The 24,498-nt window shown below is 44.4% G+C and overlaps 1 protein-coding gene across 1 annotated transcript in view; it reads left to right on the top strand.

Annotated features, from left to right (window-relative positions):
* The window catches only part of ETS1 (ETS proto-oncogene 1, transcription factor), a 64,726-nt gene extending 46,704 nt beyond the window's left edge, over positions 1–18,022 (top strand). The window contains exons 7-8 of the mRNA XM_037841935.1: positions 13,160–13,278; positions 14,226–18,022. Coding sequence (XP_037697863.1) covers positions 13,160–13,278; positions 14,226–14,441 — 335 coding nt within the window. The 3' untranslated portion in view covers positions 14,442–18,022. The remainder of the gene's footprint in view (positions 1–13,159; positions 13,279–14,225) is intronic.
* The last annotated feature ends 6,476 nt before the right edge of the window (positions 18,023–24,498 follow it).

Below are 24,498 nucleotides of genomic sequence, written 5' to 3'. Positions count from 1 at the left end.
AAGGCATCAGCTTTGGAGAAAGGGAAGCCTGTACCTTCCCTTATAGGTCTTCTCAAATTGCATCTGTTCTGGAATAAATCCTCTTCCAGCCATGTCACAGATGGGACATCACCAGTGTAGGGTCACACAACGAGAATGTCCCAGCCAAGCCTGGGCCCTTGGAGTGGCTCCAAATTGAGTTTTAGGGTTCTGCAACCCCAAACTACTGCTAAAATAGGTTTTTGAATACAACTAATTTCTCTGTAAAAGGGAGTTCTTTGAAGCACTCCAATTCAGAAGGGAACTTGAGATTTGGCAGCATTACCTGAAATCTCAGTTTTCTGAAGGAAAGCTGGATTATAGACTGATATCAGTGTAGTCTGGTGTGAACCACTAGTGAGAGAACATATAGTGTGAACCAAAGTTGTGATAAGGAGAGGGGAGAGAGTTCACTGAAGTAAGTTGGTGGTGCAGTGTGAGTTTGTGTAGAAGATTTAAAAAATTCTGAACCCATGTGTTCGGGTGAGACATAAGGGTATGTTATTTAGAAATAGTTGAGGGCTTTTTAGTTTGGGGGGATTAGCTGAGCAAAACTCTAGAGTGAAAAGTCTCTGGATCTCCAAGCAAATGCTGTTGACATAGGACAATGTGATTGGCTAAAACCAAGAAGGACCAACTTGTTGACATGTGCATCTGTCTCATAGACTCTGGTGACCATTTTTCCCAGGAGCTGCCTTTTACAGGAAGGCCCAGGGAAGGTGTGTGACTTCCCTGAGGTTTTGTGACAGGCAAAGCTGGGGCAGCCTCCATATGGAATATCCTTGGGCAGCAGCTGTATGGACAGGAAGAGAGGATCTTGGAAATGAGAAAGACAGCAGAGGAGAGCACCTTTCCTTCTTGCTCAGAGGCCCCTCTGATGAGCAGTTTGTGGGAAGCCTCAGACCCCTCAGCCAGAATGGAGCTTCTTGCCAGCTTGCATCTCGGAAGCTGGGAAGGATTCTCTGTGCTGTGTTTGGGGTGAGCCCTAAGGGGGTGAGTGGAATAGACTTCGGGATCTCATGCACCTCAGTTATGATACTGATGGGAAGATACTCAGGAGCTCTGGGGAGGAAAATTCCCTGAAAGGTTTGAAACTCAATGGAAGGAGAAGCTTGCAGAGCAGTTTCCCTGCTTCTGGCTCCTAACTGATTACCTTTGGGACAGGTTTCTCTTACTCAAATGCTGTCAGTAGAAGACCACATGGTTGGGAGTCATCTTCACTATTAATTCTTTTCTAGGTGTCCTTTAAAAGGTGGAAAGCAGAGTTTCCTTATATCTGTCTGTTGCCTTTGATGCAAAGGCTGGCTGAACCACCCCCATGGCTTGCTTTAGGCCGAGTAGTAACCTGCCAGCTGTCTTGGGGGACAGAATAGGTCCATTTGTGCTTCATAACAAACCTCTAACCCTGGTGCTGTTTACAACTCTTTGAGGCCTAGTGGTTCTTGGATTTGGGAATGAGAAACTGTCCCAAAGTGACCCACCTTTTCTGGGTACAGCCCCCATGGCCAGTTTCTAAGGTGTCTCTGAGTCTCACGTGTTTTGGTCACTGTTTCTTTAACAAAGTCTAACTACCAGTGATGGCACTGGGCAGTAACTACTCTGGAATTCCACTCTGTCTCCAGCCTGGAGCTCCACCTTTTTTGCCTTGGAAGGGAAATGTTTCCACTGAGCAAAATTGAGCCGGGGTGCTGAGAAGGCATCCACTCGAGGCCACGTTGCCTTTAAACAACATGGCTTGGAAACTCCCTACGGCCTCCGCTGGGAAAGGCCCTGCCGTAGTGTCCTGCGTTTGCCCGTTTGGCTGGCTGCCCTCCTTTCCCTGCATGGTCTGCCCTGCTATGGAGAACGAACAGTGGCTCCCTGCCCTGGAGACGCCATTCAAGAGTGTCAAGCTGCACCCCTCCCTGGGCCCCGAAGGTGGATCCCATGCAGCGCCTGTGGGTTGGAGGGTGCACTAGCACCTGCTGGCACTTCGGTGTGCCCTCCAGATCCCAAGTCCAGGTTAAACAGATGAGTGGTGGCCACCCCTCCTGGCAAACCACTGGTTTAACCATTGGCTACGTTTCAGGGTCCCTGTCACATGGAGGCCAAGAGCTTGGACTCTTGAGCTAGCCCACCAGACTGTGTCCCAGCTCTGCTGCTAGACTCCTGTGTGATCTTGGGCAAGCGATTAATGTCTCTCTGCCTTGGTTTTCTCATTTGCACAATTGTAATAATAACAGTTCCTGTCTCGTAGGGTTGTGAGGTTTAAATGAATTTGCTCGTGGAAAGCACTCATGACAGTGTTAGGTAAGTGCCAAGTGCTAGCTGTTACTAGTATTTCCTATTATTCTCTGAAACTTTGTTTTTCCAATACAATTCAGAGTTCCCTGGGGGTAGTGGGAAAGCATTTTACTTACAGAGTTATAGTAATTATCGATAGCATTGCAGATATTTAACACCAGATTAGCTCACTTCAGCTATTCCACTCAACCCACATTAAGTATTAAGCTCCTACTGTGTGCTAGATTCTTTCATGTACATTATTTCTTTTAACCGTCATCAGCAACCATGTGAGGAAGGTTCTCTTATCTCCATTCTACAAATGAAGGACTTGAGGTTCAGAGGGGCAAAGGGATCTTGCCCCAAATCACATGGCAAGTCACACAGAAGATGCATTTCAAAGTTTTTTGCAATGTCAGGCAATCAGTAGGAAAATATCTGATATGAGTATTGTGTTAGTTTGTGTCCACCAAGAAGCAGACACAAAGATGGAATTAGATATGCAAGAAATTTTTTGTGGAAACATCTGTGAAAGACAAAGGTGGAGGGAACAAAAGAAGGTAGTTGGCCAGCCAAGCAGGCCCAACATCTGCAAAAGGAGAGGGGGAAGGAAAGAGATTAGGTAGAAAGAGTCTCCAGCTGCAGCTTAGTTCCAAGAAGGTTGAGCCAGAGTTACCACTGGAGAAGTCGGCATCTCCCGGGAGTGGCCTGCATGTCCCCGCTATGCACGGTCATTGGCAGGGAGCAGCCCTGGGAAAGGTGGCCTCCTGGGGGAGGATCCAGTCCTCTCAGCTCCTGTAGGAGGACCTCTGAGCAGCACGTTCTCAGGGCTACCACAGGTAGGAGGGCTGCCACATGAGAGCTCATGCATAGATGCGGCTTGTCACATGGGCCAGTGCAGCCCGTCCATCGGGCTGGTTGTATAGCAGGACTCAGGATAGCGGTCCCTGTCCTTTCGGTGGCCCACGACAGGCTGCAGCACATGTTGTTGACTAAGTAGCCACACTGCCTTGCCTTGTCTGACTCACCTCTCCCTGAGAGTCGATGAGAGTGAAAGTTCTCCTAAGGTGACTGAATGTGAAAGTTTGAACTCTGAAACTAGGATGGGACCCGGTTTGCCCGACAGATGCTCATAGGGTGCAGCTATGCGGAGGTGTCTGCCACTCAAAGCCGAGGTGGGTGCAGTTACTTTTGAAGGCCTCCCAAGGCTGGGTTCTGTGTCCTCTCTTCTCTAAGGCGTAGGTGGACACTTTCAGCTCATCACATTATGGTGAAATGAAAAGCATCTGGCAGGCCACCACCAATGCTGTTCTTAATATTTCTCTTTGTTATTCAGTGCAATCTGGCTACAATGCCTTATCTTGGATGGGGAGTTTCAGTTCAGAAACTGTTTGCTGGATAAATGCTCAGAAAAATGCAATGCCCAAATGATCACCTAAGATCCCATTTGCCTCCCTGCAAATTCTGATAGGCTTAACTAGTAATTTCTTGATATGCAGGGGAAACTTTCCCCCAGGGATAAAATGATTTCCAGAGATTATGTGTTCAGACTCCTACTGAGAAAAGGGGCAGGCTTCAGACTTCTGAGGTCTCGTTCTCCAAACCTAATCAGTGGATGCAGCTTTCTTTCTGCTTGTTACCTAGGGACTTAGGGAGGCATTTTCTGTAGACACTTACATTGGTTAGAAAAACATTGTTTTGGTTTATAACAAAATTCTCTCTCTCCCTCCTGCAAAATCCAAACCTAACCCATCTCCGGCAACTTCTTAAAAGAGTAGGTTACCTAGAAAACATCAGGAGGAAAAAACTATAAATGAAACCCACTTCCTGACTTGAGCTTCACTGCCTTGCCATCCAGGTCTGCATCTGAGTGTTAGGTTTAACATGGTTATGAAGAATTATTTGTGGGTTTAGAGGAAAGAGGTGGCTACATTTGAATACAGGCTCCCCCTTTAAGAGAGGAACAGTCTGTTTCTCTGGCTGCCACCCCCACGTATGTGTACTTGAATACTTGCAGGTGTGAGGAGCTGGAGCAGAAACGAGTGTCTCTCCTCTGTCCTTTAAATTTGTCTATCTGTCTTGTTCTCAGGCCCAAGACAAGCTCAGCATATGAGCCTCCCTTCAGGCTGTTTCAGATGGGGAGGCGCAGTGGCCAGTAGCTGCCAGGCTTGTTTCTGGGGCTCTCTTAGGCAGAAAACCTGGACCTGACTTTCTGCTTTACCTTCAGTTGATGCAAATGGATCTGCCTCTTTGGGCCCATGCAACCCACATTGGTGGGGAATACCGCCAAACTCTCTCGAGGTCACCCCTGTGTAATTATTTGGGGGGAGGTTGATTGCTGAGCAGCATGGATGATTAGGGGCAAAAAACACATTTGGGGGAAAGAGGATCTAAGTCCATCTGTGGCTGAGATTTCCCCAAACCATAAATGTCTGTGATACTTTCACTTGCAAAGCAGTTCATGTCTGTTCTGTCTTCTGGAGTGCACCTACTTTTAATTAGAGCAGGGATTTCAAGGAGCTTCCCTAACTTGAGAAATTTTTGAATGGTTACTCCCAAACAATTTTTTTTTAATTTCATATTCCTGTATTTTAACCTTTTTTTCAAACCTCAGACTTTCCATTTTTTCAAAATTCCCATATACAAGGCCTATTTAATTGTTGGAAGCATAATTGGATTTTATCTAGGGCTTTATTATCTTTTTATTCAAGCATTTTCCTCTCTTGTCATTCTTTGAGAATTCTGTTTTTAAAAGTACATTTTCTGTTGTTTCATTCTTGTGTTAAATTTCATCCTTGTATTTTATATTGTTCCCAACTGCTCTGCTCTGTAGTCCCTCTGTAGGTCTCCATTTTCTATGTATAACAGGGACTTAATTTACATTTCTATAAAGTAGAGAGGAGCAGAGACTACTATTTCCATTTTAGGAATGGGAAAGCTAAAGCCCAGAGAAGTTAAAGGAATTGCGTAAGGTTGCACAGTGAATCTGGAAAGACGTGAGAACAAAGTCTTGAGTCCCCATTTTGGACTTTCCCATGGGCACATGTATTTTAATTTTATAGGATGGTGTCATCTCTTGGTCCTCTTCTGCCTGACTTGTTTGTTTGTTTCTGCAATGCTTCCTGGTTTCTTTTGGTTTAACATGTCTGAGACATTAGCTTGCCAGTTAAAGGCTGGTTTTAATTGATTTGAGAGCTGTTTTCAGAACTGGTTTCAATTCTTAGACCCCAGCTGTCTCAGCATACAAGCTCATGAAGTTTTGTCCACCATTATGGTCACCAAATGTGTATTTTAGCATGTTCTTTGTTGTTATGAGTTGAATTGTTAGAATTTATGTCCCCAGTCACCACCCTTAAATTAGTTGCCATTGATACAGGAACACATTTGTTGAACATATTTGCTGTACACTAATTCATTAAGCCAAGGCATTGTTGTTCAGGTATAGATCATGTTAGAAATGAGATTGAGTCAAGGTAAGGGGGCAAAGGAAAGGCATAACTCATAAGAACTTGGAGAGAGCAACTATAGGCCTAAAACCAAACCAAAATGCCAAGCAATCCCCTATCTTCCCTTTCCTTTTAAAAATCTTTCCAGTGCCATGATGTTCAAACACTCTGTCAATATGATATGTTGAATTATTCATCCATTAGGCAGAAGACTTTGTGCAGCTTCAGATTGTGTTTGCTCCTGGTAGGAGAGGGCACATACTGTCAGAATATTTTCGGTTTAGTTTGTCATTAAACCTCATTTTATAAGGACTTCATGGAAATAGATTTTTGTGAATGATGATTTAGAAGGGGTTGATAGAAAGGGGGTGATGCTTAGAGCCTGGGGTCACCCTCCCACCTTCAGAGGTGGATAATCCTACAGCAGTATGAAAGGAAGATACATTTGTGAACAGATGGGTCATTTCTGGATTTGAGTGTTCTGTGTTCTGTTTTTGCCACCGTCGTTTGGCTGCGGGTAGTGACACCTGGCTGGAAGGGAGGGGCCCGTCAGTCCTGTTCCTCTGTCTTAGGGCCACCTGCCAGATGTGTGCCACTGGGGCAGTGTCAGCCCTGCTGCAAGGGTGGTCAACCATGAGAGTTTCATAGGTTAAAATAAATGTGGTGTCCTGCCTGCACTGAGGTATTTGATTTGACGTTCAGAGGAGAGCTGAAGAGATTAGCTTCTCAAAGTAGCAAAGTAACCCCCAAAGGACTGCAAGGTGTGGTTGTTTTTATTTTCGGGGGCATGTTGATGAAACGAAACGTAGCCTGGGAGTCACCCATGTTGTTTGGTCCCAAATATAGTTTAATAGAGAGAAGCAGCTTTGGGTAGTTTTTAACTCCTTACACCGTTCTCCAGGGGAGGATTGTTTCAGTAACTCAATTCAGTAACTGTTTATTGAGCACCTGCAAAAGCCAGGCATCAACCATGGCACTGAGAACATAAGGCTCAAGAAGGTAACTGTCCTTGGTCTCAGGGAGCTAACTGCTGGAGTCAGTCAACAATAGATAGTTGGCACAAGGCACCCTTCCTCTAAGTTTTGGGTTACGGCAGTGGAGAAGCAAGTTCCCTGTGCTGGGGGCACATATATTTGAGGGATGAGAGAGATGGACATAAGCAAGCCATCAGGGTTGGACTTGGGGTAAGCAGACCACCAAGGAGACTTCAGGAAAAAAGACCTTAATCTTTATGGAAGTCAAATTTATATTAACCTCTCACTGGGGCCCAGATGCCTGAGTGAGAACTTGTGGTTGAAATGGAAATGAGGAAGGGGTTGAAGGCAAAACTTGAAGTCCAACCCCAAGCGCTCTGTTCACTAGCAGCGAGGAGAACATTGCCCCTGGTAGGCAACCCCCAAACCTGGGCAGTGAGAACAGAGGTAATGATCAATTTCTAAATGGAAAGGGGATTGTCATCAAGACCATTTCACTAACCCGTTGTCCTAACACACAGCTATATATTTATTTATGTTGCTTGCTTCTAAGCCTGAGGGTAAGGGACTCAGAGAGCAAGAGGTTTTTATTAACCAACCCTCATTGAGCTAGATGGTGGGGCTAGGCCAGGAGAAGAGACTTAAAACATGACCAGAATGAGAAGACATTGAACTGAAGCTTTGCCCATTTAAAAAATGAGACAATAACGCTAGACTTGAGGGGCCTCAAGGGTCTGGAGGAAAGCATCTTTAGCCTGATTTGCTCTTCTGGCTTCATTCCTCTCCAGATACCCGCTTGGCATCCTTTGAGGCTGTAGTATCATGTTCTTCCAATCAGAACTGTTAGCGGCATACTGAGAAGTCTCCTCTTACCCAGAAGCTGGGAAGAACAAAGCAGTTGGAGTAACTTCCCCTCTGCTGCTGGCGTGGGAGGGTTTGAAGGGAGCAGACGGCTCACTGAGCTGGGCGTGTGTGAGTGTGTGTGGTACCTCCACCCCTCCGCTCTTGGGAAGCGAGACTTCCTTCTAACAGGGACCCCTCTGTTGTGGCTCAGAGCTTCGACTTGAGAAGCATAGTTTCCCAGTGATGACACTGGATTCCTGAAGGGTGACATTCCGGGGCAGCATGGTGAAGGAGGCCGTTGACTGCCTTGGGGCCCCCAGACAGGGGCACCATTGTGAGTTGCATTTAGCATGTGAAGGCTCCTTGCCATGACTGTCACTATTCTTAGCACCATTCTGTGCTCCCTAGGACAAAGGTCACTGGACCACAGACTGTTGGGTGGGGAGATACAGGGAGAGTGGAGAAAGAGGCTTTGCAATATTAGGCTATGTTGCAGTGAGGGCAAGAGATGGTGGTGGGCAGACCTAAACTGAGCAATGCAGAAATATCTCCTGGGAGAGTTTGAAACTGGGGACATGAGACTCATTCATTGTTTCCATAAGTGTGGGGAGAAAGAACTTTTGATGGGCCTTGTTCTGGTTTGCTAATGCTGCCATTATGTAAAATACCAGAAATGGATTGGCTTTTATAAAGGGGGTTTATTTGGTTACAAAGTTAAAGTCCTAAGGCCATAAAAGTGTCCAAACTAAGGCATCAACAATAGGATACCTTCACTGAAGAACTGTCAATGCGTCTGGAATACCTCTGTCAGCTGAGAAGGCACGTGGCTGGCGTCTGCTGGTTCCGGGTTGCATTTCAAAATGGCTTCCTCCAAAATATCTCTGGGTTTCTCTTGACTCCTCTCCCTCAGCTCCTGTGCATCTAACCATCTGGGGGTCCTCTCTTAGTTTCTCTGGAGCAAACTCCAGGCTAGCATCGCACAGCATCAGCAAGCATCAGTATCAGCTAGTGTCTGGGTCTGTGTCGGCGCTTAGCTTCTCTCTTAAATACTCCAGTGAACTACTCAAGACCTACCCTGAATGGGCAGGGTCAGATCTCCATGGAAATACTCAATCAAGAGGTCACACCCTAATCAAAAAGGTTAATAGCTCTGTCCCCACAAGATTGCATTGAAGTATATGGCTTTCTGGGGGGACATAATATATCCAAACTGGTACAAACCTATACTTGGGTGCTGCTGGCAGAGCTGTGCAACTAGCCTGCATTCCAACTTCAGGGCTGCTTCCAGCCATGGATGGCCCTGACTCTCCCTCCCAGACCTGAGGTGCAGGAAACACTTTGTGGGGACCCAGGCTTCTGTGTGAGATTGCCTGCCCGTCCACCAGGAGAACCAGCTCACCCTGAAGCCAGCAGACTTGCCCTGACCCAGTGTTGCTGGATGGAGGAATAATTCCATGTCCTCTTTCTATGACTGTCCACCACTGAAGGTGTAGGAGTCAATCATAAGGTACTGGAGAGGAATCTTTGGGAGGAGCCATGGATTCTGCTTATTTGATAAAACAATGAGGGCTTTCTGGAGCATGAGCAGTGACTTTTGGAAGGCCCAGGCTGGGGGCCCTGTGTATGCCCATTAGCCCTACGGTTGGCATAGAGGCTCTCCCTACAAGAATTGGGGGCAGGGGCTGGAGCTGACATCAGCACTATTTTGACTTTCCTATTGTGAAGCTTCCCATTCAAGTTTATACACTTTCTTTAGGCAGCTGATTTTCCTGTTTATCCTCCCTCTGAGCCTTTTGGTGCTTATAGGAAAAAGAGTTAGTGAGCACGACACCTAGGAGGTGAGTTCTAAATTCCCGAATTTCCCATTTTTACAGTCCTTTTGTAAAAAAGCAAACTCCTAATGAGAAAAAATACAGCAAAACCCACAGACAGAGATACACCCCACCCCTCAGCCACACACACAGACATCAGGGGTCAAATATACACAGAGGCAGGGCTGGTGCGGGGCACAGACAGCCTGAGACTCTGACATTTCCACATTTCCAGTTGGGAAATGTCACTGGCAGGGAAAACAGCGAGAATCATTGTGTTCAAGGTATCTTCCTCTGTGAGCTGGTGCCAACGACGTGAATTGAAGTCCCCTTCTCTACTCTAGTCTTTGGGGCAGGAAACCGTGACAAGTTCTTTGGGCCTCCTTCTCCAGGACCTGAGGATGTGCTTACTGCCTGCCGATGGCGAGGACCTACCTGGGTAGAAGACCCTGATCTTTTCCACCCCATTCCTCAGCTTCATATAATCAGCCACCTTCTCCCCAAGGGGATTTTAAGGTAAATAGCGTGAGGGAGAAATAATGAAGCACCATAGCCTAACAGCTGCCATGAGAGGACATGACTAGTGGCTGGCAGCATCAGCTGCAGAGATGGCGTGGTCTCTAGCACTGGAAGATCAGGAAAACCTGGGCCTACAGAGAGAGGTGGGGAAGATGAAATTCTTTATTTTAAACCAGGTCCCTTTATCCCATGGAACATTGCAACCAGGCAGTACATTTTGATGTCAGGAGTCTGTCTTGGTCTTGTCATGTTGAGGTGGAGAACCTGGGTACCAGCTGTGGCCATTCCAGTTCTGATCTCAATAGCCTGGGACAAGTTCCATAACCAGACACTGTGTTAGTTTTCTCTGCTCTAAGGTGGTAAAAACATACAGGGCAGTGTTCTGGTTTGCTAATGCTTCCATTATGCAAAATACCAGAAATGGATTGGCTTTTATAAAGGGGGTTTATTTGGTTACAAATTTATAGTCTGAAGGCATGGAAATATCCAAATCAAGGCATCAGTGCGAGTATACCTTCACCAAAGGAAGGCCAATGGCATCCAGAAAACTTCTGTTAGCTGGGAAAGAATGTGGCTGGTACCTGCTGATCCTGTGTTGTGTTCCAGCTCCACTCTCAGCTCCTGTGCATTCTTCAAAATGTTGCTCTTTGGGTGTTTTGTCCTCTCTTAGCTTCCCAAAAAGTCTGCTTTCAATGGCCATCTCCAAAATGTCCCTCTCAGCTGTTCTCTGAGGTCCTTCTGTTTGTGAGCTCTTTTATAGACTCCAGTGATTAAATGAAGACCCACCGTGAGTGGGCTGGGTCCATAGCTCCATGGAAATAATTTACTCAAATGTTTCACCCACAGTTGATTGAGTCACATCTCCATGGAAACAATCAAAAGATTCCAACCTAATCAACACTAATGCATCTTCCCCCACAAGTTGCATCAAAAACATGGCATTTTGGGGGGACATAATACATCCAAACCGGCGCAGTTAGCAATAGCATCCACCCCGTAGAGTTGTTGGAAGGAATAAATAAGATGGTGCCTAGTAGGAGCACAATAAATTATAGCTCTAGCTGTTCTTTTTTTTTTTTCTGCCGGGGGTCTTAAAGCAACCATTCTCTCTTATGTTCAATCTATAGTCTAGACATAGGGGGCTGATAGCTGCGGGGCTCCACACCTCATTTACATAGTTTTGGGGTAGTTGGTTTTTCTTTATATGTCTTTCTTTAGAGGTCCTGTTGATTGTCACTGTGAACTTCTTCAGAAAGCCTCTTTTGCCACAAGGGATCGTGTAACTGCTTTTTGCTTAATTATTTTGCCTCAGGAATGTCACAGAATTTCCTAAGAGAAATTTGCTTTCTTTCCTTCTTCTGCACATTGGGTTGGCTTCTCAGTGGATTCTTCATATAGTGCCATGTCCAGTCTCATGAGCCTGGGCCAGAAGAGGCAGTGTGGTGACTTTACTCAACTTCCAAGAATCCTGCAAATTTGCTCGAGTTGTGCATGAAATGGTTTTGAAACAAGGGTTAGAAACAGAGGAGAGTAAAACTTCATCAGAATACCTTCCAAACGTTCATTTATTTTGTTGGCGTTCGCTGAATCATTTTTTTCTAGAATAGGTGGTTTTTTTTTTTTTAATGCAAGATGGCTTTAAAGGGCTAAAGGTGCATTCTTAGAAAGATGAGGTAGAGATATTGCATTTTCCATTTTTAGCTTGGGGTGTGTGAGGGAGGAGCGCTGGAAACCACCTTTAGGAAGTCGTTTCTGAAGGAAGCTTCCGTTGGCTGTCGGATGACAATGCATGTCAGTAGCTGCTTCCTCATGTCCCATCAGGGAGGTTGTTCTGGTGCCTGGAGTCCGAAGGTCTGGGCACCAACTATAACCATCACCATCATTTGCCAACTGTGCCTTGGTGCAAAGCCACAAAATTTTTCTGAGCACACTTTCCTGTGCCAGTAGGATAGAAACAGTGGGCCACTTGTGCCTACTCTACAGCAGAGTGGCAGGGAGTGGATTTTAGGGGCAAGTAAAATGAGGTATATGAATATGAATCGTATAAGGTATAGCAAACGATTGCTCTTGTAGACCACAGAAGGCATTTTGTTTTTTAGATTGAGAGTGAACTCAGAGCTTGTTTCCTTTTGAATCTCAGTTCCCGTTGGATCAGATAATTTTGAAACTCAGGGTAAAGTTTAGAGCTTAGAGAGTCAAGGTTTTCTGTACCAGCTTGAGTATCCTGTGCTTCATTCATCCCTGTGGACTTGGTCTTTCCCAGCTTGGGAGAGGATAGTCCTACTCTGCCCAGATTATCTCTGAGATGGTGCCATAGGCAGGGCTGACATGCAAAGAGAAACAAAGGCAGTCAGGATCATATGTGTCTCTTCAGCTACCCCGTAAATTAGATAGGAATCACTGGGAACAACATAATTCCTGAATAGAAAATTATCCTAAAAGGAAATCTACGTGACATAAATCCTTTAGCATAAGATAAATTGACTTCCAGGGTGTATTAGGCCTTCCCAGCTAAGATCTTGGCAGTGTTGATGATGGCTTAGACAAGAGCTTGGTGTGCATGTATGTGTGTGCATGCGCATTTTAGTTAGAATATACTGAATCCATGAAGAATTTCTGGCACAGTTTTCATCTGACCTCTGAGGATTTCCTGGGTGGCAACTTAATTCATCACACAGTGATGATACTTTCCTTTCTTAGTTTGAGTATTTACCTGTAAGTGACCTGGGGTGGGGATGGGAAGATGAGTGCAGTAGCTGGAAGGACATCCAACTTCTAGTTCCTTTGAGTTGACCAAAGACAGTGATCCATCTCACTTGCAGATCATGCTCCCCACCATGAAGGAATATTTATTAGCTTTGACTTCTGCTTTGGAATGAGCAGACACTCCTTCGTTAACAATTTTTCTTACTTCTGAAGGCAAAAACGGTAACGTCATTTTTGAAAGCACGAAAGACTATGTTGCCTTAGAGTATCTCAGAGGATAGACCTAGTGTTTTCTCTCTAGATTTTGCTTCACATCAAAATATGACTGACCCATAAGTAAATCAAACCAAGGCAAATGATACATCGTCTTAAATTCTTTTTTGGTTAGAATGTTCTTCATCTTTCCCGTCTGTTCAGTCTTACAGCAACTCCTCCGACATTTGTCCTGTCTGTTGCCTTCATTTTCTCCTGGCCAGATGGACTGAGAGAGGAGGGGCAAGAGGGAATGCTGGACAATGGGATTAGTGGCTGACCTTGATGGGCATCTGGAGTAACGATTCACTATTGCTTGCGTTCCCAGGCAGTGGACCCATCCAGCTGTGGCAGTTTCTTCTAGAATTACTCACTGATAAATCCTGTCAGTCTTTTATCAGCTGGACAGGAGATGGCTGGGAATTCAAGCTTTCTGACCCCGATGAGGTAAGGAAGGAGTGCCTTGAGCGTTCTGTGCTGAGGAAAGATGAAAGAGCCCCCTGGGAAGGGATTAGGTGGGCCGGGATGACATTTTCCAGAATTCAGATCCCAGTTCTGCCAGTTGCTACTTGGATGACCTTGAGCAAGGTACATAACCTGCCTGAGCCTTTGTTTCCTCATATGGAAGATAGGGATAATAGTTATGATACTCATTTGATTTCCAGGATTAAATGATACAATGCACATAAAGTGTCTATCACACAGTAGGCCCTTCCTATATACCAGTTGCTCTGCATTCTCCCTAGACCTATGGCTAGGAATATGAAAGGGGCTAGGCCACTAAGAGCCGTTGGAAGATTGGTACAGATTGTTCCTTAATTCCTTCTTTCATTTGAGAATGGCTCATTGAGTGGTCATTCCATGCCATGCATGATGCCAAGGATAGAACACAATGAATAAGAGGGATGACATCTCTGTTCTGACAGGCATGAGGAAATATTTTGTCCTAGTACAGACAAAACGCTTCCTGTTGATGAGCAACAGGTATGATTGCAACTCAGTTCTGCTCAGCTCCTCCCATGAGATGTCACACTTTGAAAGCAAGAACACTTGACTAATCTTAGCGGAAAGAGGAGAGATTCTAGTGTTCCTTTCCTTTTTCTTCAAAATGAAATATTTTGTCCCTGCTATATAGAAGTTCAAGGTCGCTGCATTTTTATCAACTTTAGGAAACAACTTGGCCGCCATCCTTGCCCGGCCCTTGAAAAACTGAATTCAGAAGTAACAGAGCAGAAAAAATATCTTCTATGTACATGAATCTCTAACTTTAACAAAATCATGGGTGACTACAGATGGGATATGCCTATAAACATATATGTTATGTATTTGAGTTATGCTCTAGATTCTTACTACCTCCTCCTTTTTTTTTTTTTTTTTTTTAATTTTTATTTCAGGTTGCCAGGAGATGGGGAAAGAGGAAAAACAAGCCTAAGATGAATTATGAGAAACTGAGCCGTGGCCTACGCTACTATTATGACAAAAACATCATCCACAAGACAGCAGGGAAACGCTATGTGTATCGCTTCGTGTGTGACCTGCAGAGTCTACTGGGCTACACCCCTGAGGAGCTCCACGCCATGCTGGACGTCAAACCCGATGCTGATGAGTGACGGGCGTGGAAGGAGTCAGGGAAACTTTTGCTAAGACATTTCAACGAACGACCGCATCAGTTGGACTCTTAATTTTTTAATTGTTATTCTATTTTTTATTTTCCAGAACTCATTTTTTTTTTTTTTTTTTTTTTACATTCAGGGGTGGGAGCTAAGTGAGCTGCAGCTATAATCGATTGTGCATGGCTGAAAAAGGAAAGCCGAGACTTTTGGGGTGGGTGGGACCAGACATTCTTGAGCAAATTTTCAGGAGAGGGAGAAGGGTCTTCGTAGAAGCCTGAAGAATCTGACTTGAGGGAGGAAGAGATTAATGTGTCCAATCATTAAAAAAAAAAATCCATGAAATAAACGGGTCTTGAGTTATGGACCCCTTATCAAAAGAAATTGATCCATCAGGAGTCATGAAACTGATGAGAGGCAATTAATTTGCTTTTGTTTTTAGGTCTGGGAGGCCAAAAAGAAAAAAAGGAGGGTGGGATGAAACACTTTATTTGGGGGATGCACTAAGACCCAAGAACTATTTACCTTTCACTCTACTTTGGGAACAAAGATGGACTTCAGTGGGGAGGGACCAAAACTGTTTTTGTGTTAAAGTTTATTTTATTAAATTTTGTGCCAGTATTTTTTTTTCTTAAAAATCGTCTTAAGCTCTAAGGTGGTCTCAGTATTGCGGTATCATGCAAGTCTGTTTTTAGTTGCCGGCTGAGGATTCTGTCACAGTGAAAGAAAACTGTTTATATAGACCCCACTGGAAAAGCAAAGTGCTGTCACTGAGATTGGGGATCCCCATTCCATGTAATATGAAGGAGAAATTAATGCTGATTTGCGTACAAGGGAGCCATGTACAGTTTTAAAAAATTGTTATCACACCCCTTTACTTATTTGTCATTAGTGATTTCTCGGGGTTTGGGCTTAATGTTGCGCTGACAAACGTTAAGTCTTTGAACTGAATGTATTTTGCAGCCCTGATTTTGGACTACAGTTAGCGTAGGAGCACTGAGGAAGCAGTGGGAAGGAAATCTAAGAGGAAGATTGACTTTGTGCTTTGTAGATTCTAGACCTGTAATAATCGACATTACTTGGAAAAAAAAAGAGCTGCGTGCTTGAGCAGTTAGGCCCGGCCTTAAGAAATAAGTCCAGGATGCTTGTCGTTCCAAACGAACACCCCGCACTGTTTCTTTTATATCTTATTTTCCCCAGCGTCCCACATCTGTTGTTTCCCCCTCCCCACCTCTGTGTTGCTCAGTAAGGGAATGTGCAGCCTTCTCATTGGTGAGTGAGAGAGTAACTGCAGATAAGGCATGAGTTGAAGAGTTTCTAATAAAGCCATGCAGACCTGCTGGGTTCTAGAAGAAGCAGTGGAAGTTAAGAGAACAAACACATAAAATGTGACTTGACTGTCTACAGGAGAAATGCAAGGCTTTTCTTTGCCAAACATAAGCCAGTTGAGATTTGGAATGTTTGACTTGACTGTGGTATGCAAAGTGAACAGGGGAGATAATTTCAGGCCCTTGCACTGGATCCATTCTCTTGGCACAGGGGAAGTGAATATTCCTAACTGCAGAGGAGAGGAATGCCTGCAAGGCAAAGGGAACATAAGGAAAGGAGCTTGAGTGAAGAAAATTAACTGGTCCGTGGGATTTGAATGCATCATGATTATTATTGAATAATCAATTCACAGGTTGCGATAGGTGATATGAAATTGGGGCTTGGTGGGGGAAGCCATCCTCTAGTTAGTGAGGAAATGTGTCTTTTCTATGACTCCATCCCACCCTGTAAATGCTCCCCTCCTAGGATGGTGAAAGCAGGAAAGCCTTATGAACTTCACTGAGAGAGGGGAAGAAACAGTGAAGGTGGACTTCTCAGGGCTAGCGCTGCTTGGACATTAGCTGAGAAACTGGAAGTAGGAACTACCTTCTAGCATTACTTCACAAGAAAGTTGGTTGATTACTCCCAGGTCCTCTTGCAGGCCCTGAATGTTCAGGAACATCGCTTCGGGATTCCCCAGTGTCCTCATACGGATAGATTGAGAGTCCACAAAGAAAGCAAAGGCAGAATTTTCCCAGCTGTCTATTTTGATCTTCTTTCTGGTGCAGGTGCCTTAATGAAGCTCTCACAATATTTTAGGAGCTGCTCAGGGAGTGTTAGGTGGAACTGTTTGGACCACATTGCTTTCTCTTAGACTCTGTGATCTTTGTTGGGCACTGGCAAAGGTGTGTGTTGTGTGTGCATGTGTGTGTGTGTGTGTGTGTGTGTGTGTGTGCCTTTGCAGACATGAAAAACTGCAGCTGAGATATTACCCAAGTTTCACATTTCAGTAATGGGTGAGAGTAGAACCATGGCCAGGCGTGGATCCTTGCTTGCTGTTTGCAACCAGACATAAAATCACTTTCTCAACTCATCAACCGTTCCTATTAAATTTATGTGGAAAACTCCCCCTTTGTTAGTATGTCTAACTCCTGCAATTCCATAGCAGGTAAGATGTAAGAAAGTGCCTCCTAGTGCTCCACGTCCAGCTTGTCTGCTAAGATTCCCTTGCTCTCTAGGTCCACCGTTTTCAGTATTTGTAGATAGTGCATTAGTTAAGACCGCTTTGTCGTTCTGGCCGGATGCTTTTTCTCCCTCTGTCTAAAAGGCCAGATACCATCCCAGGAAGAGTGGTGGGTGGTTTATACACTGGAAATGTAGCAGAATTGTTGCATTTATGCTTTTTAAAACACACATGCTAACTTCAGAGGAAGGATGGGCAGATCTGGTGTAGCTGGGTGAAACCCTTATTTTCCTGGAGATGCCTTAACCTATTTCGGTTTTGGCTTTGGGGTTCAGAGTCATTTTGTTCCCTTCTCCATTCAGGGGAGGGACCTCCCTGCACATGGCCCTGGCCTTGTGGCTTTGGGGGCTGGAGGTAGCATTCCAAGATCAGATGTGCTTATCCTGACTTTGGAACTGAACTCTGGGTTTTAAGCATTAACCTGCCTAACCTTCATGGTGAAAGCACACCTTCTCTCTCCCAGTCATGCTGTGCGTGCTGCTTTCTCTGTTGGGGTCTATATAAATTTGTTGAACTCTTATCTACATTCCAAAGAAGTTTCAAGGAACAATAAATATATGTATACATATACATATATAAAATATATATATTAAAATGGAAATTATCTCTATCAGGAATACTGCCTCAGTTATTGAACTTTTTTTAAGGAAACTTTTTTTAAGCCAAGAACTATAGGGGTGAAAAAAAAAGATGTTATATTGTGTTTGACTATTTTCCAACTTGTATTTTCATATAATTTATATTTTTTAAAAGCTGAAAATTTAAAAGCGAGATGAAAAAAAGGAAAAGCAGGTGCTTTTTAAAAATCAGAACTGAGGTAGCTTAGAGATGTAGCGATGTTTAGTGTCTATGTGTTTTGTTTTGTTTTTTTAAATGCAAAAAAAAAATTTCTTATTGGGGAGTTTTTTTGTTTATTTTAGTAGCTGATGCTGGCACATCATTTTGCTGGAGAGTTTTTTATATACTGTAGCCTGATTTCATATTGTATTTTAAACTGTGTGAGATTAAAAACAAAGAAATTCATTCATAATGATGCGGTTTCGGCTTGATTCTTTCCTGTCTGGTTTGTGTAGTAAAGGAGGACAAGTTAACCAAGCAGAGGCAAGCACAAGAAGGAATGCAAATTGCACACTCTGATATCACTAGCTCAGGACCGTTTTAGAGAAGGATTCCCCAGTAACATCAGAACTATAAGAGGAGGACAGGGAAGTCACCCAACATCCCAATTATCGAATATATGGTGCCCTTCTTTGTGGAATGTTTCTGGCCTTGCCATACTCCACTTAGTTCCTGTCTGAAAGGCTAAGACCCCCATGAAGAACATTTTTAATGACTCAGCTGATAAACATTTGATTTTAACTAGGCACAGTTCCTGATATTAACACAGAAGGTTGAATGTCCATCGCTGGATGGACTAGGAACAGTATTCTTGTCCCTCCTGACACTAATTTTGCTCTGTGACACTTTGGGCCCCAATGCTTTCATCTGAAAATTGGAAATGATGATATCTGTCAGAACCCACAGCAACCCATGTCGTAAAATCATATTTATAAGTACTTAGGAGAGGCTGCTTAGGAACACACCCTGCAGAGTGCTTTAGTCCTCTTGTTGAAACTGTAGAAGGTGGATGTTTTTAATTAACACCAACATTTGCAACATGAATCCCAGCTCACAGCTGGAGAGAGAATTTTTGCTGAATTGTTCACAAAGAAAGCTCTGTGTTTGGAAAATCTGTTTCTTCAGGTCTGGAACTTGAGGCTTGCTGAGCCTACGTTAAACATGGACTATGTGGTCTGGTGGTTTGGGAGCTGACTGGCAGTAAGGAAAGCTCTTGGCCCTAAATCCCAATCAAGCCACTGCCACTCACTGGGAGACTTGGGGAAAATTTTTTGAGGTCCTTATATTTTTCAGTTTTCAGCTGCAAACCTGGGCAAACCTACAATTCCTGAGGCCACATCTGAGATCTTCTCTCCCTGACAAAGTAGCACACAAAGAATAGGTTTCTGCCTCAGTCAAGGATTTGGTCAGAGAGCTTTTCTTCCTTGCCAAGTTGCTGTTAACCCTCAAAGTATCTGATTTAATGCTGACCAAGTTAAAAGATACAAGATATGCTTGCGTGAAACCAGCTTAGGCTTGTTTCTCAAACTGGGTGACTTAGATGGGGAACTTTCCGACAATGGGGCTTTGGTTATTTCTCTACAGGATGCTGCTAAGATCACCATCTTGAAGTTGTGGGTGTGGAGGTTGGGGATGAGACAGCTTCTTCTAAGACATTTGCAGGATTTGTGGGGGCTGGGGTAGAGTGAGGCTAAGATGGAGATGCAGGAGAAAGAAGGCTCCCTCAAGAGAAGCTTGTGGGCAACATCTATAAGCTTCAGGTAGGGAATTGGCCAAATCTAGTGCGGCTCTCCTCTGCTATGGATTTGGAGCAAGCCATAGAAAGGAAAAAGAAGAAAAATTAAGCAACCGAGTGCTCCGGTAGAAGGAAGCAGACACTGTAGACTAGAGGTTACACATGGGCAAGCTGTGGACTGATTCCATGCTGTAGAGATGTTTAGTTTGGCCTCGACAGTGTCAGGACCTCTGCATGCAGCTGGAATGCATATTGACATGCGTTAAAGTAGTGGGATGTTCTTTGAATCTCAGTATTCCTTCAGAGCAATTGCACACAGACATGAAGTGGAAGCTGTCCCATCTAGGTAAACACGAATCTCTTTTGTCTACTAGGTCAGCTCCACATTCTTGCATTCCTGCCCCAGACCCTGTACAATTTGAGTTCATGACCCCTGTATAGATGTCTATCACGTAAAGCTCATTTTATTCCAGAGCCCACGGTGGAAGAGGTACAAGAGACCATCAGGTTCATCAGAACTATCTGGCTTCTAAGCCCTTGTTCTTTCCATTACTAGGTTGCCGCTGAAGAGTTCTAAAAGGCCTTTGATGCTGACAGCTTCTGGCTCACCACCCATGGGGCCACAGCAGTGCTTGCTAATAGGTACATATGCATCAAATATTGGACAAGGGCAGCATCTTCTTACAATAAGGAAACTCTATCACCTACACAAACTTGCTCAACCTCTGCTTTTCCCCAGTGGCTGCTTTGGTAGATGGTTCGTGATGTGGTTCCAATTGTACAGAGACCTTTCTTTAGCTCAGATATCAATATACTTGACCCTCCTCATAGCTGGACAAAGGACCCGGCCATTGCCATGTTATGAGAATATTGGTTCCACACGCTGCTTCTTGTTCACTGACTTTGGGGTCCCTCCAGACCATGGGAATCCTCATGTAAGAGCAATGGACAACAGAAGAGAAAACAATTTCTTGTACCCTTTTGGAATAAGGCAGGGACTTCAGGAGTCTAAGAAAGGCAGGGGTTGAGTGATTGGCAAAAAAAAGAAAATATTATTTATTGAGAATTTACCCCAGGCCAGGGGTAAGGTAGTTTTGGTCCCTTTGTCCCTTGATCAAGGGTCATTTCCTGTTTTTCTCAGCATCCTAGTCTCCAGCCCCTTGCCCTTTCACCATTTTCCTGGCAAATATTTCTGTCCTGAGAAAGCCAATTTCATTAGATTGCCTGGTGTATTTCAATGTGCTGATGTCCAAAATAATAATTGTGACAACCACCTTTCCCTGGCAACATTAGGAAATCACCGGTGAGCAGGTTTCGTGACATTCTACACAATTCCCTTTTGGAGTTGAGAGTGCTAGCTCTAATCTCTCATCCCTGTCATTCGGGTGCCAGAGATTTCTCAGCCAGGGCACTTTTACAGGGCTCTGATGTCACGTCAGCTGTAGTCACTCCATGTGATACGACATAGAGGAGCAAGGAGGTTTTCAGCAGCCACTTGTGGGGATTACTGAGGGTCGCGAGAGAGCCACCACCTTCTTTCTCCCTGCACACTCCACACTGTCATTCTGAACCACTGGGCCTGGGCAGTAGCAGGCTGTTTTTAGCCAATTCACGGGAAGACCCTCTGAACTTTGAGCTGTGACTCTTTGTATACTTTTACGGAGGCTGCCCTACAGATTAGCCTAGAAGTAGGAAATGTCCAAAGATACCTGAAGAGGTAGCATCGGCCTTCATGAACCTGTAAAGTTGATGATGACAATTGGCTTTGATCTGTTTTTCCCAACCTTTGAAAGAAGAAATGGGACTAAGAACTTCAAAAGGGCCTTGAGAATTGTGTAGTGTCATTGTCATTGGTCTCAGGGGGAGGCAAGTTCAAAACTCTAAGAGTGACTGAAGTGGAGAGGCTTTCTCCCTGCCAGCCTACTTCTCAGGTGGACCAGTTTTGTCTCATTTGTTTAGGTTTCAATGGGAATAAGAAAGTTTACAAAATACAGTGCATCTAAGCACACCTGTGTTCTGGGGTATGTATACATATTAGAGGAAAGGTAAGAGTGATGACAGGGACCAAGAACAGTGTTTGGGGGTTACATATTTCATTCAGGTTCTGATTTGTCCTCAGAAAATTTCCATAATGATAGTGCAGAACCCCAGGGGATTTAATAGTATTTTTTTCACTAACTGGCCTTCAAATACTGGGAGTGCTGACTCAGTGTGGCTGGAGGCTGTATTAATGTTGGATGCAGGCTTCTTGTTTAGGAGCAGGTAGATGAGCCAGGTGTGTCTCCTGTGTGATGGCAGGGTGTATTGGTTACTCCAGGCCTCCAGGTGTGCAGTCACTTTGAAATTCCAGAACAGAGCCCTGAGCACCTATCTCAAGTAGCCTTTTTGCCAGTGACCACAAGTACTAGTGGAAAACCAAAGCCAAGCCACCAAAGACTGAATTAAAACAAGGGTGACAAACCTCTCAGTTTGCTTGGGACAGTCCCAGTGTCCACCCATTGTCCCAGCACAACTATTCATGGCAGTTCCTTTCATGCCCATGATCTTTTTTTTTTTTTTTTTTTTTTTTGTGAAGGTCAGCATTATTTTTATTTTTATTTTTTATGTATTTATTTTTTTAATTAAATTCAGTTTTATTGAAATACATTCACACACCATACAATCATCCATGGTATACAATCCACTGTCCACAGTATGATAACATAGTTCTGCGTTCATCACCACAATCTATCTCTGAACATTTTCCTTACATCAGAAAGAAACAGAACAAGAATAAAAAATAAAAGTGAAAAAAGAACACCCAAGTCATCCCCCCATCCCACCCCATTTGTCCTTTAGTTTTTATCCCCATTTTTCTACTCATCCATACACTAGATAAGGGGGGTGTGATCCACAAGGTCTTCACAATCACACTGTCACCCCTTGTAATCTACATTATTATATAATTGTCTTCAGGAGTCCAGGCTGCTGGGTTGGAGTTTGGTAGTTTCAGGTATTTAATTCTAGCTATTCCAGTACATTAAAACCTAAGAGGTGTTATCTATATAGTGCATAAGAATGTCCACCAGAGTGACCTCTTGACTCCATTTGAAATCTCTCAGCCACTGAAACTATTTTGTCTCATTTTGCATCCCCCTTTTGGTCAAGAAGATACTCTCAGTCCCACGATGCCGGGTCCACATTCATCCCCGGGAGTCATATTTTGCATTGCCAGGGAGATTTACACCCCTGGGAGTCAGGTCCCATGTAGGCGGAGATGCCCATGATCTTTTAACTCAACCCAATGGTGGTCTACAAGATGAGGAGTACATGAGTCAACTCCGGAATTCTAGAATTCTAAATTTTAGAGTCAAAAGGGACATTGAAGATGATGTAGCCCAACCTTTTCAATTAGACAGTCATGAACTGTGATTGGTGACTTGTCTGAAGTCACCTCATTAGTGCCAGAGTGGGTTGTAGACTATAGATCTAATGTTTCTTGTTTCTATCACCTGTTCTATTCTATATTAAATCTTGCCCAGTTTGGAGGCAACATATCCTAGTTTAAAGCTGACCCTAGCTAATTCAATATCGACCATGGTAAGTATTTCTATTTCTTCTGGTGGACTTCAAGAATCTGCTAATCACTGATGATTTGGTTTGCAATGTGGGTGGTGGCTAGAAAGAGAGGTATCGGCTGAAGGGAGGTCTTCTATCTCTTAGTTTGCAGAAACTGAAAATGCAGGGCTTCTGGGATCCCAGTTCAGGCGTTAGAGGATGTTACACCTAGAAAGATGATTGAATGATCCCACTAAACAAATGCATTCAGATTACATTCATTGTGCACCTGCTATGTGGTTGGCATTGGGTGCCGGGGAACCCACAATGGAGAGAAGGAACACAATCTTGTCCTTTACTCTGCTTTTAGCAAGTCAAGTAAAGGGAGAATGAGCACCCAGTGTAATGACTGAAGGTGAGTAGCAGTTAGCCAGGCAAAGGGAGGGAAAGAGGTCTGGGCAGAGAGAGACCATGTGGGTGAAGGAGTAGTGGTGAGAGATGAGGGAGAGTATGGAGAGGAGGTCGTTCAGGTTTTGCAGGGGACTTGGTAAGAGTAATTCTAGCTGTAGAGCAGAGAGTGGACCAGAGGGGCCAAGGATGGAGGCAAGGAGACCAGTGGGAAAATAGTTTAATTTGTTCAGAAGAGATGACTCCCAGAGATGCAGCAGTGAGAATGAAGAGAAGTGGGAGATGAAGAGAATATTTAAGAGGTGGACTTGAGAGGACTGGGTGGTTGTCTGCTGTAGAGGGTTGGTGGGGCTCTGCTAGGATGAGAGACTTGTGTGGTATGTGAAGAAGACCGAGAGTCCCTGTCCTTGATCACAGTATGATCCAAGTATAGAATGTAGAACTGGAAAGAATATTAAAGTCCAGTCTCCTCAGAGGATAGATAAAACAGGTTTAAGGGTAAGAGGATTTAGGTGACTTGTCTGAGGTAATATTGCTGACTGGTGACAGAGCCACAATTAGGACTCAGGTCCACTGATTCCAGAACTACTGAGGAGGGTGTGGGGCTTGCCCTTCCAAATACCATCAAGAAATAGTCCCTTTTTTCCCTCCCCCGCTCCCTCTCACTCCCTTTCTTCCCCTTCCCCTTCCCTTCCCTTCCCTTCCCTCTCCCTTCCTCCCTTCCTCCCTCCCTTCCTTCCTTCTCTTCCCTTCCTTCCTTCCTTCCTTCTCTTCCCTTCCTTCCTTCCTTCTCTCACTTCCTCCCTTTCTCCCAGTTCTGGGAACAAGAGCTATTTAACTTACAAAAAGATGTGTCAGGCCTCCCAGCACAACCTGACATACTGTCTCCTCTCATCAGGGTGCTAATCTCTCCCTGGATCCCTGGGTACCTGCTTCCACTCCAGACCATAACTGGAAGGCAAAGCGAAGGTGTTCATTTCTCTGCTCCAGCTGCCATGCTCTTCAGCCTCCCCTGAGGGTTGTCCGAACCCCATTTGCTGAGCTATCTCTGAACCTGATTCTTAGGGCCCTATTTTGAGTGTAGGAAAGAGCAGGTATCTACTGGTGCATCTTCCATTCCTGACCTGGCATCTCTTGCCATCTCTGTCTTATTTCTCAGAACTCTTCTCCTGGAATGGCAACCTTCTGCTTTTTTATACAAATCTTTG

The sequence above is a fragment of the Choloepus didactylus genome, chromosome 6, assembly GCF_015220235.1.
Source record: "Choloepus didactylus isolate mChoDid1 chromosome 6, mChoDid1.pri, whole genome shotgun sequence".
In the NCBI taxonomy this organism is placed as follows: Eukaryota; Metazoa; Chordata; class Mammalia; order Pilosa; family Megalonychidae; genus Choloepus; species Choloepus didactylus.
The sequence above is the reverse complement of the archived record's forward strand: the minus strand, read 5'-3'. Positions and strand labels throughout refer to the sequence as shown.